Source organism: Heliangelus exortis, chromosome 9 (genome assembly GCF_036169615.1).
Source record: "Heliangelus exortis chromosome 9, bHelExo1.hap1, whole genome shotgun sequence".
Taxonomy (NCBI): Eukaryota; Metazoa; Chordata; class Aves; order Apodiformes; family Trochilidae; genus Heliangelus; species Heliangelus exortis.
In genome coordinates, this window is record NC_092430.1 from 19,338,141 (window position 1) to 19,355,838 (window position 17,698).

General features: G+C 36.8%; 1 protein-coding gene across 3 annotated transcripts in view; it reads right to left on the reverse strand.

The window, feature by feature from the left end:
* Positions 1–17,698, reverse strand: part of PIK3CA (phosphatidylinositol-4,5-bisphosphate 3-kinase catalytic subunit alpha) — a 38,181-nt gene that overhangs the window by 6,422 nt on the left and 14,061 nt on the right. For all 3 annotated transcript variants that reach the window (XM_071752608.1, XM_071752609.1, XM_071752610.1), the window contains 17 exons: positions 15,828–16,241; positions 14,305–14,514; positions 13,583–13,833; positions 11,760–12,005; positions 10,966–11,051; positions 9,302–9,407; positions 8,111–8,263; positions 7,869–8,003; positions 6,300–6,424; positions 5,833–5,914; positions 5,239–5,403; positions 4,567–4,670; positions 3,227–3,398; positions 2,775–2,881; positions 2,126–2,247; positions 1,550–1,628; positions 224–394 (listed from right to left, as the gene is read on the reverse strand). In XM_071752608.1, the coding sequence (XP_071608709.1) occupies positions 224–394; positions 1,550–1,628; positions 2,126–2,247; positions 2,775–2,881; positions 3,227–3,398; positions 4,567–4,670; positions 5,239–5,403; positions 5,833–5,914; positions 6,300–6,424; positions 7,869–8,003; positions 8,111–8,263; positions 9,302–9,407; positions 10,966–11,051; positions 11,760–12,005; positions 13,583–13,833; positions 14,305–14,514; positions 15,828–16,179 (2,666 nt within the window). In that variant the 5' untranslated portion in view covers positions 16,180–16,241. The remainder of the gene's footprint in view (positions 1–223; positions 395–1,549; positions 1,629–2,125; positions 2,248–2,774; positions 2,882–3,226; positions 3,399–4,566; positions 4,671–5,238; positions 5,404–5,832; positions 5,915–6,299; positions 6,425–7,868; positions 8,004–8,110; positions 8,264–9,301; positions 9,408–10,965; positions 11,052–11,759; positions 12,006–13,582; positions 13,834–14,304; positions 14,515–15,827; positions 16,242–17,698) is intronic.

Genomic DNA, 17,698 nt, shown 5'->3' on the forward strand with positions numbered 1-17,698 from the left:
TCTCTGTTTACTGCTGAGAAGTCATAAAACTCAACTTACTGAAAGAGCTACAAGGAGGAGTACTAGGCAAATGCAGGCAGGGCTAAAAAACCCAAAACAAATACAACAAACAAGAAACAAAACCAGATGGACATAATTTCCCACTTGATGAACTTCATTTCTCCTGGAAGTTTCCATCAAAAAGAGCACATGAACAAGAAAAACAAGCAACAGGAAATCTCACATTTCTCCTTTGTTCTTGTCCTTGAGCCACTGATGCAATGTATGGCTGTTGAACTGCAATGCTCCTTTTAAGCCTCCTTTACACTGAATCTGCATGATGGTATGAGAGCTCCTCACCACCTCAATGAGCCCCACACAGTCACCAATAGACAAACAACCATAAGGCAACATCCTGAAAGACAAAGGGGTTTTGTTTTTCTTTTTTTACAGATTTAAGACAGCAAGCAACAGGCATGTTTGACAACCCTTATCAGATAAGTGCCATCTGCTACTTACTTTAGATATGAAAATCTGTTTCTCAGGTGTATTATGATTAGTCTTATGGAAAAAACATATGAGATATTAGTACAGTAACATTCCAGTCACTGTATCCACCCATGTAGTTCTTCAGTTTTATATTAGGACAAAAGGTTAAAGCAAAATTTTATCAATATATTCTTGGAAGCCTTGGGGAATACATTGGAAACAACTTTGTCATTGTTTTTTTGTTTTGTTTTAATCAGGCTGTCACTTCCACTTCATACCTATTCAACTTCTAAAGCTCTATGCTGCCTCTAAAAATAGTGGCAAGAGGTAGGAGATGTATTTTTGCAGACCATAGATAGTCTGCTCTTGAAGACATGAGCACTTCAAACAATTCTTGGACAAAGCCATGATTTTGTTATTACAGTACAAGAGACAAAACAGTTGCCCAGTCACATGAAGTGATGTAGATCAATGGATCCTTTTGTCTAGATGAGGAAATGAGAACTGGGGGTGCTAAGAACATATTCAGTTTGACAGTGCAGAGGCAGCTCCATAGTGCCATCACCTAAAAATTTACCACATAGCAGTTTTCCAGAAGCAGAAGAGCTGATCCTGAGTGGCATTCTGCAGAAGCCACTGCTCCCAAAGGCTGGAGAAATTGTATGTTTATCAGACTGGGTAATACCCACTTTGTGCACTGGAATGAAGATACTGCAAAGAGTCATCACTCAATAGGGTGCATGTTTGGCAGCTTGTTCAAAACAAATCCTACAAATACCATCAGTGGACCAGATTGTGGCTACTGTGTGTTAGCTCTGGTAACTATTCCTGGTTTATAGATCCCTCATGCCCACTTGAATGAGACTTATGTCTCAAATACAACCTTATCTTTACAGAATCCAACAGTTTAGCCAGCTGATTATTTTAAAAACAATTTAAAATATCACTGCAAGAGGTACTACCATGGCTATTTATAGCATTTCATTTATTACCCTGGGGATAACAGAAGCAATTGCTAGTAACAAACTACTGCAAAAACCATTAAGAAAAATATTGCTTGAGAATGAACTCTAATGCTCACCGAAGATCAAGACCCTGATTTTGCCAGATGTTTTCCATAATTCTTATTATCTGAAGTGTCAACATGTCCTGACGCAAGTCTGGAATAGTCAAATACATAGATATTGCAAATTTTGTAGCACCAGAACACTTTGTTACACTTTATTTCACTTTTCCCCCCCAAAAGTATGCCTAAAAGAAAATGAGGCTTGCATAGATTAATTTAAGTTTTGTACTCTCAACTGCAAAAAGCAGATTTTAAATAGCTAAGAATAAATATATAAATTCGTGTTGGCAATTTCAAAGATGTTTTAAAATATACACAAAAACATGAGAATGGAATTACACATCTGTAATATCCTGAAGACATTTTCAAGTAAAAACCCCAGAGTTTCACCTCAAAAGACCGAGCACCTTGGAACATACAAAATTCAGATCTGTATCTGACCAAGACAAATGCTTATTTATGCATGCTTACTTCTCCTGAAAAAGAAAATTGCTTTGCTCAGATGTTTTTTTTTCCTCTAACGTGTATTTTATATGCTAAGAAAAAATACTAAACAGATAGGTAGCTTCTGCATTGCTCATTTTTCCTTACCGTCTCCATTTTTAAAGATTATTTCATTGTTCTGAAATAACAATTCAGACATAATATCTGGGTTTTCCCAATTCAACCACAAAGGCCTTTTTGCAGATGACATTATCCTGCACTCCTCAAGCCTACAAAAGAGAAAATTTCTGTGAAATAGGCACGATTTGATTCTCATACCTGCATTTCTGTAATACTACTAAGTTGTCCCTGTCTTCCTCAAATTCTTTGAAGTAGAACCAAATTAAATGTGCATGGGTAACAGAAAAATAACTGCTTTTACTTTCACCTTCAGAATTAAATTAATAAGTGCAATGTTACCCATTTGCTAAGCCCAAAAGAAGAGCTGGCTGTGTGGTTAAGTTTTCCTTCAGCACAGTTTGCTCCTTACAAATGGAAAAAGGATTACAGACTGGGTAACATGGGTAGTACCTACTTCATACACATTTCTTTCCAGATGCAAAAACTCCTCTCACCTTAAAGGAACAATTAACTGTCATGTTGTTCCCTAATTTGTTAAACCATTAGACTGATTCATTGTTTAGGAATTACCCTGCTGCATATGTTATTCAGTTAACTTTGATGATATTTCTATATGCTAACATTTAGCCTCAACATGCCTAAGCATTTACTTAGATATCAAAACTGAAGACAATACCGAAGATTCCCCAGTTGATGTGCAGGATTGAGAGGTGAGATAAAACCTTGTAAAGCATCCATGAAATCTGGCCGACTCATTTGTTCAACAAGAAACTTCATCTGTACCTGATAAATAATCACATTCAAGCTTTCAGAACACTGATTACACTTATATGAAAAGAAGTATCAGGATTTGGTTTTAGTTTAAAAGCATGTTTTTTACACAGGTCTAACATAAGCAACTCCACTAAGCGATACATTACACAAACAGAAACCCTTAACTTTAGTTCTACTAAGATTTAGTTCCTTAAGATTTAGACAATGGCAAAGCACACAAAATACTACAGCTTCTAGAATAATATATCTACTGAAGCTAGCATTACTACTTTTCTAGGTAATCAAATTAAAATCAACTCTACAATTCTTGTGACTCAATTATAAGAGTTTTGGTATGTGGACAACTAATAATACCTTCTGGGTCTCATCTTTTTTTTCCTGCTTGAGAATATCTGTGAGGTTAATCAACTTCTCCATAGCCTCCACCTGCCTGCTCAGATGCTTCAGGTACATTCCACATGCTCGACAATAGGACTCCAGAAGTAAACCAAACCTCTGACTTACAGTTTTATTGTGCATTTCAGACCTACAGGGAGAAAAAGAACAGTTATATCTTAAAGACAAAACCATTTAGGGATGCCAAAAATGAAGCTATACCTGCAACAACTTCTTGAGGGCTGCTTCTGGATCCTTATCTCCAGGTAAACAATTTGTACTGACCTCCCACAGCTCTCATTTTGACTGGACTGATCAGGCTTCAGTACCCTTTACAACTAATGCAGCACAGATTTTACAGGTTTTCCCTCCCCATTCTTTTTTGTCTATCCTGTCCTTCTTTATCCCTTGCTTTTAGTCAAAATCCATGCCTCCCAGAAACTCCATAGTAAACCTCAAGCTTCCCAGTCAAATTCCAGACCTCCTTGCTGAGAGCAAAACCAACCTGTTTCCATCTACTCCTTGTCTCATTTTGCCAGTCCCAGGCTGTGGCCCCTCTAGTTTCACTGTTCTTACCTACTCACTCCTCACAGTCTTAAAAAATACATCCACTCCAACAGTTTAATCAGGCAACTTATTCCATTATTGTTGAAGATTACCAAGGGGAGTAGAAAACTTAAAGATTCCTTGCTTCTATTTCTCTTGTCTGATCACACTATCAGTTCTAACACTATTTTTCATCAAGATCTAGCTACAATCCAGTGTGCTGTGGGGCTGATTTATGGCCAGCTTTTCAACACTGGGAACTACAAAGGCCAACGTTATAAGGGAGGTTGGTAAGGGAGGTATTTCAGCTACCAAGTTGTGTAAAGTCTTTAATACGTAGGTATGGACAGTAATTTTTCAAAGCCTGATCTGGTCAGATTGGGTGGCTTTCTATAGGCCTCAACTATTTCTAAAATTTTCTGAAGAAGACTGAAGAGGGATCTGGCACACCAAGTTTGACCAGCAGAAATCAGCCCAAGTCACAAACAGCTAACATTACAGGAGGCTTCCAGCAATCTTTGACTACTCTGCTTTTAGAATAATCACCATTAGACAAAAAGAAGTGCAAGACTAAGTATTATTAACTAGCTTTTGAAACCCTAACACAAGACTCCTATTACTGATCTATGCATTCCAACTCTCAACTAATATAAAATAAATATTAAGTGGTAATTCTGCTAAATAGGAATATTTATTATGCCAAGCATTTAGAACAACTAATTGTTTACAGCCAATATAAATCCCACCACCCCTTAGCATGATATTAAGCTTACTTTAAATGCCAAAAGAAGAAGTGTCCTATCCTTTGATTCGTCAGTGCCTTCTTGAGTAAAAATCTCACAAGCTGATTATCTAAATACTGTTCATATTTCAGAACCTAGTTAAGAATAAGAGGAACAATAAAAAAAATAAAAATCAGCTGCAGTTATTGTTTCCATGAAAATATACAGATAAAAGTAGTTAAATAAAAAGCAATCTATGTCTTACATTAAATTTTGCAGGATGACTGATCTTAGGATTAATAGTTTCATGTGTTAGGATTTGAACAATGTCTGCTAACCATGAATGGGCTGCCTCTATTTCAGGAATTCACCATCTGATGCTTCTTTGCAGCTACCAAATATTTTAATCTCAAATTGCTCACCATTTTGAGAAGATACTTCTGCTCATATTTTCCCATATGTTAGGACAGCTGAAAGATCTGCCTGTTCCAGTTGGCAGAACAATTCCTCATCTCCACAAAATCTTGGCATTTAATATCAATAAGCAAAACCACAACTCTACAAATAATGAACAACATTTCATCTCCTCCTACTAAATAATCTGCAATGCAAACAGATACTTTAGGTGACCTCTTCTTCACATAATGTTACCTTTTGTTGTATTTTAAGCCCCTGTGATCGAATTAACACAAGACATCACACATACCAAAAGATGTTGTATACCTGTACAAGCTGGATTAAATACTGAGATAGTTTGTCATCTGTCAAGGACTTCTCTAGACACCGAACTGCAAACGCCCGCACCATCGGATCTGGATAATTACAGTCCAAAAGCTCCATTGCTTGCTCTGGCTTGATTGAAGGCCAATCTTTTACCAAACAGTACATCTGGGGACAAGAAGTCCAAGAAGATTATATGTTTGCACTGAACAGGAAGAAGTTATATCACACAGCCATTAGGAGGCATCATCTGATCCAAACTGCTTCTCAGAAGATGCTGTTCACTCCCTACTCCTCTCTCAAAAAACAATCTGATACTAGTTGCCAGCTTTGTTATTTTATCCACTATACAAAAATGAAAACAAACCCCTCACATTTAAGTATAACTGACAAATCAGCAATATAACAAGGATTCAAGTAATACCACCAAGAGGAAATCTTAAGACTCTAACTGAGGCTGATTGGACAGTTATATGGCAACTTGTATCTTTTAATTCAATTTACCATGCACATGTTTCAGCTTCCAGAAGTTTCCTTTAAAGCAGCATGTTTTAAAGCTTCTTCAAAATATAAAATTTCATCAGTGCTGTATCTTACCTGAGCCACTTCATCTCTGGAATTCCATTTAACAGACAAAAGTAATTTGGGCAGAATTTCTGGGGTATTCACACAATAATGTCTGCGAAAGAGAAAACAGTTGTATGTACAAAATGTCATTTTTGCTTCCATAGTCATCTACTATGTCTCCTCAGTCTTGCAGCTTTCTCTTCCTTTGTCAAGCAGAACCTGATCAATACAATAAGGTGGTGTTGGGATCCATGCATGAAGGCAAGACTGCAGTAAGGGGGAAAACTAAAACACATTCAACAACTTACTTTTCCCCACTGGCTTATGAACCAAAACATACAATGCAGAATGTTTTAAATGCCTTTTCTAAAACACTAACCCCAACAATACAGAATAAAGGGAGCAAACCCCAAGACAATCATGACAATTTCGACACGAATGGGGTACAGTTTGACTGGGCCAACAAGGATTTTCCTTTGGTTTTAGTTTTTGGATACCTGTGGCTCCAGAGGAAGTCCTTCTCTTGCTCAGTGATTTCAGACAAAGGATCTCGTGTACATATGGCTCGCAGTTGCTCCTTGTCACTTTCTCTTAATTCACTATCTCTGGCTATTCTGTTACTCTGCAGAGAGAAAGTGGTCCATTAACCCTCCACACATTTCCTTCTGTTACCATACAACATACATCAAGTATTTTAGCAGCATAGAAACTTCTATAGTCTATGCCATGAAATACTACCTGATTTCCTTTTGTTAGAATTTAAAAATAAAGACTAGCCCTTTGATCTCTGCAATTGCTTTTAGTCACCACTGAGACAAGAAAAGGTACATTTCCACTAAATCAGCTCTGTGGAGAAAGAGCAGCAGTTGACATCTGATGAAAAACATAATGCAGCACAAAATGAAACTGGTCATTTCTGTCTCCAGTTTTAAGATTATTGAGAGCTGCTGAAAGGCGAGAAAGAATAAGGACTGAAAAAAGCAGAATATGGGGGATGAAGCTCAGTAAGTAAGTGGTAGAACACTGTACGAAAAGCCTGAGTTGAGCATATAAAAGTCCAGGTAATTTGCTGTTTTATAGCAAATGAATGCTAATTACCAAGAAACCAGCTGTCCTTAACCCTTAAGAGCCCTGCAGCACTGCTCTGTCACAATAATAATACCATAAGCAGATACACCCCTCCTGGATGGGCTTCTGGTAGAGCATCAAAAGAAAACAAATCCCTACAATTCTTTGAACAAAGTATGTTGAGATGGGACTGTTATAAATATCACCTGAATTCCCAAACTGGAAGCTGACACACACATACTTTTTTGCACAGCAAAACTTTCCACCCTGAGACTCTTCACACAGACCACAGAGTTCTCTTGGGGAAACTCAGAAGTCTTCGAGCCAGCCCCCAGAAAAAAAAAATCTAAAACATACAAAATAACTTCAGAGCCGGGTCTTTAGATAAAGCATTTTTAGGCTTACTGCTTTCCCATTATTCTTTCTCCTTTTAATCATACAGAATCTGCTGTTAAGAAAGCTCCAAATCTCACCAAAAGACAGCTGTCAGCACACAGATTTTCTTCATGGAAGAGAGGAGATAAAAGACTACACTTATATGGATGCCAATCAATTCCCTTAGAATTCCTTGTATTATGGTCATAACTAGGCCATTGAACACCACAGAAAGAGTTATAAGCACCTTTAGTTTACTAAAGAAAAATTACCTATAAGACATGAAATTGCAACAAAATGAAACAGTATAACTGAAGGAGAATTAACTTTGAAAAGTTAAACTAAGTAGTTTAGACATCTGAATTATCTATATAACAGTGTCAAAGAGGCCCTAAGAGTTTGCACAGTGAGACAGTTTCCTTTTGAAGTGTTTTGGTTAGTGAAGCATTAGGTCAGTTTACTGGAGAATGTATTACTCCACTGACCACAAGACAAAATTGATTTATTGTTTTTACAGTGAATCAGAATACATGAATAAAAGCTTTCTCTATCACTGACATACTGAGTAAAAGAAATACTTCTGTATTTGAGTATCTAATCTTAGAAGGGAAAATTTGTCTTACCAGCCCTGCATAGCTGTAGTTAAACCCCAGTTCCCGTGATATTGTCCAATTGGCATGTTCTTCAATCACCGTCATATCTGGAAACTTTACAGGATTGCTAAACCAATCAAATTCCAGCTCTAAACATGGAGTTTCCTATGTAGAAGGAATTTAAATTAATTTTTCTGCTGAATGACAGTAATAATAGCAATACAGGATATTTTGAAAACGCACCCCTGAAGAGGAAAGTGGCGTGCAAATACCTTATTTGGATTTGATCCTGTTACACCAATAGGATTCAACAAATCCTCCAGTCCATGAGGTACTGCCCAAAGATTCAAAGCCATTTTCCCAGATACAAGAGTGTCTGTGTAGTCAAACATGTTTATATTTCCCCAAGCCAAAGGGCAGTGCTCCTTAAAGAGATTAAAAGATGATTTTTCAGTGTTGTCTATTAATTACTGCAGAGTGAGTCAGTAGAAACAACATATACACCCCAGAGCAAGCTGTCACATTGCCAGATTAGCAGCAGAAAGCTGCATTGTATTTTTTATGAATGACTGTCATGGCACTCATTCTGCAGGATGGTATCAAAACACTTGCAAACACATGCTAATGTTTTCCCCACAACAATAAATCAAGATAATGGAGGGGGGTTTTTTATGGCAGAGAGACTTTTATCAAGGCCTGTAGTGACAGAATGAGCAGCAACAGTTTTAAACTGAAAGACAAAAGGTGTAGGTTGGACATAAGAATTTTATTTTTTCCTCACTGGTACAGGTTGGTGAGAAGTTGTGGATGCCCCACCAATTAGAAATGTTCAAGGTTAGATGAGGCTTCTGAGCAACCTGGTCAAGTGAAAGATGTCCCTGTCCATGGCAAGAAGGTTGGACTCAATCTTTAAAGCTCCCTTCCAACCCAAAACATTCTATGATTCTACAAGATTCATAAGCCTGGTTGTAGACAAAAAGCTATGCAGTACCTCTGACACTGAAACACAGAATATAATGATGCAGGTGGCTACAATTAGCTGCCATATATAGATTCTTAAAAATTGCTATTTAGTACCTTACATCAGATGATAACAGGGCACAAGTTTTCTTTAAAAATCAACTCTATACCAAGTATAAACACTGACCTTTTTTAATAAATGGGTAAGTAACATGGGTTTAGAAACTTGAGTTTAAAAGCACTTGCACCTCAAAACACTAACACTGATACAGAATTGACACAATTTACTGTGTTGAACACATATTGTTTTTTCCATGTTCTTTAGTTTCTGACCACAAATGGGTAGTCTGAATAAGATACAAGGAAAAAAATTCCATGTTAATAAGATTCAGATGAAACATTGCACTAAGACTCATTGCCATGACAGGATTCACCCAGTATCTCCCTGAGCTTAACTTAAGTAGCTTTATTCTTTAGAGTATTAAAGCCATGAGGTGTTTTACCTCTTTAGCACCCTTCCGACCTTTGACAGAGCAGATGGAAAGGCAGAGCCGAGCAGCACGTGGAAGATCAGGAATGTACATGTCATACAACAGCCATTCATTCCACCTGTAGCATTTAAAAAGCAGAATAAAACCAGGTTGAAGGACAGCATGGAATACAACTGTATTTAATCAACAGTTGTACTAAAGAGCATTTGTTACGTATTCCACCTAAACTGTGTATGTGCATAAAGAGTGCACTTTGTTACTGAAAAAAGGTCCTTCTACATATTTGACCGCACCTACTCCTTTTGGAAAGGCAAAGTTCCCCAATTAGCCTTCTAGAACCAAACACTTTACAAAGTCATGATAGGTTCAGTTCCTGTAAAATTGGCAATAGGTTCATTCTCCTTCAGTCTTGCAAATCTACCTACAGCAACTGCTGGTGCAGGTATAACCTAAAGGGAATGGATTTACATGTGTGCTACACCACTGTAAATGTCAGTAAGATCAGGGACAAAAAGGAACTGGTAAAAAATGTGGCATAGCTTTTAGAGCTCAAATTTGAAATGCTAGGAAAAAAGGTAATTGCAAGATAAGAATAAAATAAAAAATATAACACGGAATTCCAATGTAATATTCCTAAACTTGGATATTATTCGAATTCACACAGTAATAAGAGCAGATTGTTTTTATAGGAATGCTCATTTTGTTTTCGTGAATATCTTCCTGAACTGCACTTTTGAAGAGAAACTTCTGAATAGTTTGTTTTCTAAAGTGGACTGCCACACTGAATTTTCTCAGTTGGAAGAAACAGCATTGTCCAAGGACAGCATTAATTTCTTCAGCGTGTCTGCAATAATCAGCCAAGCCCTTCTCTAAGAATAAAGTTGTTGGCAGATAAACTCTAATTCACTTTTCTTATGTGTTCATTTTATACAATAAACACATGTGAGATTATATCCTTGTGCTCAGGCCACACCCTTTCCAAGAAATTTTTTTTTTCTCTGAAACAGTTATCAGGTCAAGTATAGCTGTCTTTGGGGAAACTCAGAGGGAGAGGCTATTTTTCAGTAACTGCATATATTATTATGCCTTATAATTATAATACACAACAATATTCATAGAAAATGTACATATGAAAACATTAAAAGTTTAAAACTGTATTAAAGACATGAAGTCTGACAAAAAATACAAGTCATTAATAACTTCTGAGCACATACTGTGCATCTTATCCTAGCAGATGCTGAAATTTCATACCTCATTAGTCAAAGTTAGGGGCAGAAACCCAACATCTTTTAGATCCCTGTTCTCAATAGATTTATATATGCTCATATAAAGCTTCTTTTTGCCCATTAATGACACTTTTAAATTCCAATTATTTCTTTTTCCAGATAGTATTCCTGTTAAGTCAATTCTGAAAACAATTAGCCCTGAGCTAGCATATGTAAAACAAGTATGTTCAGTAAAGAAACTACGCTATTATATGCAATGAGACAAAATACTTGTATTCTATTAGATTTATAGAATTAGGTAAAAATATTCTTAAAAAAACTTAAGGCAAAGAATTTCCTGCAAGGAGCTATTCTGGATAATGGCTAAGTTTAGCCTTCCCTCCTTTAGAGCTATTATTTATGGTGCCCTGGATGCCAGGTTCTCCATAGCTGTTCAGGTACTTATCTTACCTGGGATTAGAACAAGGTACCCTTTGAGTATTCACATTGTCACACAAAGGTTCCCCTCCATGGTAGATACCTGTTCTTACATAGATCTGAAAACAATATTAGTATTAGTACTAATCTTCAAAATGTTACTATAAACAAACTTTTAAACTGCCTTCAACATATGCTATGATTACAACATATTGCCCCTTAATTTCCACCAAGGAAAACACAACCAAAACTGAAAGCCAAACAACCCCACTACTTCTAAACCCAAATTCATGTCCTGCAAGGGGCAAAGAATACTATATAAGCATGCTTATAAAAAAGGTTTGGTCTTTTTCCTCATTAATTGCAGAACTATATCTTAAAAATACAATAATAAATTTCAAATTAACTCTAAAAACACCCTGGAATTTATTTTCAATCCTTCCTGTGCCAAGCTATAGTGAAAGAAAAGACCAAACAAATTCTGCAAAAGTTGAGAGCAGGCTTCCAGGATGACTTTAATGGGACTTTTCTCCTTGATCGTCCCATACCTCCCCTTCTTAAAACCAAAAGAGCTGCATACTATCAAGCATCTCCTCATCAAAAGTATTCCCAATTACTGTGACACAGTCTTAGACATACCAATTATTTAAAATACAAATAATATGGGTTTTCTTCTTCCATCCATTACATTAAAAATAAAAAATCAGTCTAATTTTTAACATGTTAAATAACACCTCTTTTCCAATGCAAACACAGAATGGACAACTCAAGAGGGGAATCATGAGTTGCTGATAGCCACATACAATGCCATGCAGCATTTCCTTTACCTTGTCAATGTCTCTGATGTTCACATTTACATAGGTTGCACAGAGGATTCTTATTCTGAGAGCACTGTTTATAGTCCAGAGGGATTTGGCTGTAGCTTCTCCATTCATGTAGGGTGTAGCTGTTGAGATACGTCTGGAGTAAGATGGCATTGTAAAGGTGTCCAGTGGCAGCTGGGTATAGAGGCTCTCCTTGGCCATCAGCATCAGGTTGGGCATGCGACCAAGCATTATACAGCTCCTTATATACTGCAAGAAAACAAAACCAAAATTCAGTGTGTTTTCAAAGTTTACACTCTTGGTAAGCTTCCTAAAAACATATAGGAAAATATAAAAGTGTATCTAAAAAGCTCACCATTGTCCCTGTTTATACAGTATTTATAACATCCAACAATTTAAAAACATTGCTGGGTAGGATCACTCAGTAGAGCTCTGTACAGATTTTGAGATATGAGTAATACTTGCAGCAGTGGAAGGTCAAACTGGAGATGGAGAACAGAGCTGTCAAAATGTCAACCCAGGTTTCTTGTAGTGCTCCTTAGCTCTGGCACAGTCCAACAAAGACAAAGCAGACTGCTTCCAGATCAGAGCTGCTCCTGGGTGCAGTTTAGCTGCTTTTGCATAGCAGCTGTACCTGCCTGCTGTACAGACCCAGCACAGGAGTCTCTTGCACTCCTAGCAGTAGGCAGAGAGTGCAAGACAAATGGCAGCCACACTCATTTCTGGTTCAGTTGTGCTCACCATCTCCAGCTCAGTGCTCCTCCTGACAGACACCAGCTGTAAAGTTGCATGGTTTCCATTCAGGACTGAGTGCTAAGAGAATTTAGGTGGCAACAGTACCACAAAGCACAATCCCCTAGGACAGGTCCAGCCCTGGAACGTAATTAGCAACCTCTTTCGTGCTGCAGTAAAAGCACAGCAGATATTTCTGAAGAAACCATTCTGGATCAAATAGGTGCAGTGTTTGACCTCAAGAGAAGGCTGTGCAAAAAATTATTCACGTATGTCTGTCCTTGTTCCTCAGTTCCTATAGAATAGAGCTGCTTTTCCTATTATTCAGGATCCCCCACCCTCTTTGCTCTGGAGAGCAGATTGTCAACCATTTTAGATGAAGGAATGGAAGCTGTTTATTACAACAATACGTTCCTCAAAGAGGAAGCAGCAGCAGTCTGTCAGGAAATCTACAGGGTAACATTGTTGTCTGCTCCAGAGAGGGCTGCTCAGATGCTCTTCTGTTAGCAGCTCCGCCTCACAAACAAACCCAGACAATGAAGGACAGGCAGCCACAAGATTTAACAATAATTTGTGCAGTGCTGGAAGTTTATTACTCATTTAATACGATCAAAATGTTAAAATATGTAAGGAAAAGGAAAAGTTCATTGAGCTTTTCCCACCCCTAGAGGGGGAAGGGATGAGATTCATAGTAGCAATTGTGTCATAATTTAACATCTGATCAAATTTCCTTTTGTATTACATCAGCCCCATTCAAGCATAATTTGTCTCTTGCCATCATCAGCCTGGGGTATTTCTGAAAGTAATATTGATTTATCACAAAAGTTAGAGGTAAACTACTTCTTTCAAAGAAGATAAACTAGGATTTACATCACTGGTCTAATTTAAATCACCTTTTTTCCCCCCCTCCTCCTTTGAAGCACACAGACAACAAATACAGACGCTACACACATGCATTATGCAATTAGTTTAAGGAAGCATACACTTAACTTCATATGCTTTGGATTAGCTGAATGAAAAAGCAGCTCAGTCACAGAGCTGATCACAACTTTGGCTTATTTTAGGGTCAATATGAAATTCATTGCATTACTCACCTTATATTGGCTCAGTGGATATTTTTCTAGCAAGTATTCATCACAGCCACACACTTTTAAGATATATTTGCCCTGGTACTCCAAGACACAAAGTTTCAGTTGCTCACTTGACAGCAACATACTTCGTGTTTTCTTCCGAATTGCTTCAGCAATCACTTGCTCAGGCACACAGTCATGATTGATTTTTAAGGTGTATTTCTGCTTATCGTTGTTTGGGGAGACTATTACCCATATCACCACTATAATTTGCCCTAGAATAAATGTAAAATAATCATGATCAATACAGAGTTTCTAAACAAAACAAACCCCTGAAACCACCTCTCACCCATAGACCAAACTGACAGAGGGTCTTACTTCCACAAGAATCTACACATCTTTTTTTTTTTTTTTAATCTAGTGTAAATTCAAAATTTTTATACCTTGAGGTAAGATTATTTTTCTTAATGTAATACTGCTGACTATATAGCTTTCAAGAAAACAGCAGTAACTTTTATATTTAAGAAAATATTTAAGTATTTATATTTAAGAAAAAAACATGAAGTATTGCCTTCCTTTTGAATCTACATTCTATCAAGAAATTTGTTCTGAATAACTGAAGGTGTAAGACATTGCCAGAGTATAGTAAACACTAAAACAGTGATTCACTTAAGTCACCAGCTGTACACTCTGATTTCAATCACTGAAAAACATTGCATGCTTCTAACAGAAAATATTTATCCTACCTTTATCGAGTTTATTGTATATGTGTTTGGGTAGCTCAGATGAAGACTCCACATTTGGAGGACAGACATATAATGCTCTACTGTGTGGTGCATTGGCATCTCGAAGATCCACTGCTTCTTTACAAACATTAAGAATATTTCTTCTGAAGTCTTGTACTTCTGGATCCTTAACCATGTCAAATTCACAGACAGGCATGCCAATAGCAAAACCTACAGTAGTGAAGAAGCATGAGGAAACAATCAGAACTAATATTTATAGCTAAAGGCTCCTACTGGCAACAGAAAAAGCACACTTCAAGCTAAACTCAGCCTAAAATATCTGTGTTAACCACTGGCTTCAACTTGCATGCATGGTTGTTTTGTATCATTCAAGAACAATACAGTTCTAAAGTTAAGTACATTCAGCAATCACAAAAAAAGGTTACAACACAGGTGTATATTCACTGAAGACCCTGGAAGCCTGAAATCACTCCTAATGCTCCTGGAGGAAATAGACCAGCGATAAACTTCTTTTAAATTCAGTACAAAGTTTCCCAAGCGGACTGAAATATCATATTTTTTTCTAATCTTTGGCAGCATTATTGGTAGATATTAGGACTATAATCAACTTTGCTTACAATTGAATAACAGCTATTCAATTTTTTTTAATGAAACAGGCTATTTAAAAATGTGACAAGCACTCCAAGACATACTGAACTTCAGCTCTTTGGCATAGATTCACGTAATAAAGGTTCACTTCTGAGGTTCACTTCTACAAACCAGAAGTAGTTTACCTGTGGTGCATTCTTAACAAATAATTTAACAATTAGGAGCATGCCAGAACAAATATTTCCAGTTGACAAGTCTCTACCACTTCAATATGTATCTGTTAGCAACTCAAAGGGTAGGTAGACTTCTACTGACTGAATTAAGGGACTTAACCTAGATGCTGCAATGTCTGCTAGCCTCCCTGCATTTTCTCATTGGATAAAATTATAGACTACTCCAGAGATTATTCAAAACATCACAATTAGTCTTCCCTCTGCCCTGCAAACAAAGCGTTTTTGTTCCTCTCCCCTCTCCGTTCTCTTTTTCTAGAAAGGGGGAGGAAACACCTGATTTCTGCAACGTTACCTTCTAAGCACTATAGAGCAGTATTAAAATGTGTGCTATTGGAAATGTGTCTTGAGATTTGTAACTAAATCCAGAATTTACAATTCTGCAAGCTTCAACAATAATTAGGACTGACTTCCTAAATGAAACAGGTACAAGGTTTCACTCTGCAATAATATGAAATCTTGCTAATAACAGACAAGGAAAAATCATTGCATTATATATATATATATATATATACATAATATATATATTGGTTTTACTACATATATATATATATATATTGGTTTTACTACAATCAGGATCTTTAAACATTTGATGCAAACCCCGACAATTACAAAATGCAGACTTTGCTAGATAGAGGTGACAACCACAACTCATTTCAGTTCTTTTTTGATTTTGAAGATGAAAAAGCATAAAGATCATCTCACCTATTTCTCTGTTAAGAATCTTTTCTTCTCTGTTACCTACTGGTTCAATGACTTTTAGAAAAGGTTGAAATAGCCGCAGGTCACAAAGTCTCCGTGTTTCATCAAAAAATTCTTCTCTTTCTGCTTCTTGCGTAACACTTACAAAAATGTAAGAAGATTCATCCTGAAGGAGCTGATAGAGAGGGTATTTTCTAGCTTCTTTAAAGAGTTCATGTTTAATAGTTAGTAAGGTGGCCTCACGGAGGCATTCTAGAGTCACTATCATTCCATTTGGGAGAAGACACTCCACAAGGATCCTCGGTGGCATCAAGTGGATGCCCCATAGTTCGCCAGATGATGGTCGTGGAGGCATCTTTAAATCTTTAGGTAGCTCTGTACTGGAAGTTTTTCAAGCAAGGATTTGTACAGGTAAACCTAGGTAAAAAGCAGAAATTTAAGTATTAAATTTTAAAATAAAAACCATAATGGGAATTTCAGATACAACTGTGCAAGCCTGCCTTATATTTGTGATCCATGGCAGTGATCTACATTCATAAGAAAAACCTGATAAAACTTATGTCTAAGGAACTTGTCTTTAATATAAATATCTTAATAAAATGGTTAAGAAGCAGAACCAGAGTACTTTGGAAAAAATGCTTCTGAATGTTCTGAAGCCTGTTACTTTCACCTGATTCACCACATTTCTTGTAACAAAACACAGGGCTTTATCTTTGCATTTATTGCTCTTAATTTTACCAAGATCCACTGAGACCTCCCCACCACTATTTTTCCATAGTGGTCTCAGATTATTTAGTCCTTCTTTTCCCAAAACTCTTCCCATACTTTTGTTAATCTTCGTCACTTTCTCTGTATCTCTTGTCTTTACCATACCCTTTTTGCTTAGTAGAGGTGAAACAACCAGCTCTGCACACCACATTCAAGGTTCAAAACAATCAGGCATCTACATAGTAATATTTCTATTGCTAGGGCTAGGATTACTACCAGTCTACTATCCTAAAGCCACCCTTAGTCATATTTTCAGTCAAGAACCCTCTCTAGATTACCCCTCTTAGTTTCTTAACAGCAGAAAGAAGGGGAAAAAACCCAAACCAACTTTTTCACATCTCTCCTATTTCCATCAGTTTTCTAAAAGCTCCAACTGTGGAAAAGCAATGAATGCTAGACTGGCCCTTTGCTCAGCTATTAAAAAAATAAAATTATATAGACATAAATATTAAAAAATGTATATAAGCTTAAACATTTAAAATGCATATGTATGTAAAGAAATGAAATAACGAGTCTCATTTCTGTGCTTCAATGCCCTGGTACTTTTAAGTTTTCTACCAAGTACATCCTGTACCTGCTTTTGATACACTTCAGTTCTTATAAAGAAGTATTAGAATGAAAAAGATGCTTTCCCAAATCCACTGCTTCCTAAGCAACTCTGAGTAGCAACAGGGTTGTCTTTTTTTATCCTTTCATTCCTTTGTAGTTATAGTATGGGCTTTTAAAAATATCAACAGAAATACTGAAGTGCCACCGCAGCTTTAGAAAAATGTTTTTGCACTAAGATCTCATGCATATTTAGAAGGGTTTTGCAAATGACTTCGTTTTAAAAAAGACCTTAAAGAAGCTATTTTATTTTTCTCATTGTTTTAACAGTTTCAGTGAGCGGATGCTGAAGTGGAAAGTTCTAAGCACACTCACAGTGTGTTTAAAGAGCCAAACTTGGAAAGCTCACCAATTACAAAACATTACAAATGAACTCAAATAACACCATTTAGAGTAAACTGGAGAATTCAGAACTACAGATAGCTATCCTCAGTTTACAGACAAGAAGAAATACACAGAGGTTAAACATCCTGGTTTTGATCAGGAAAAACATGAATGAG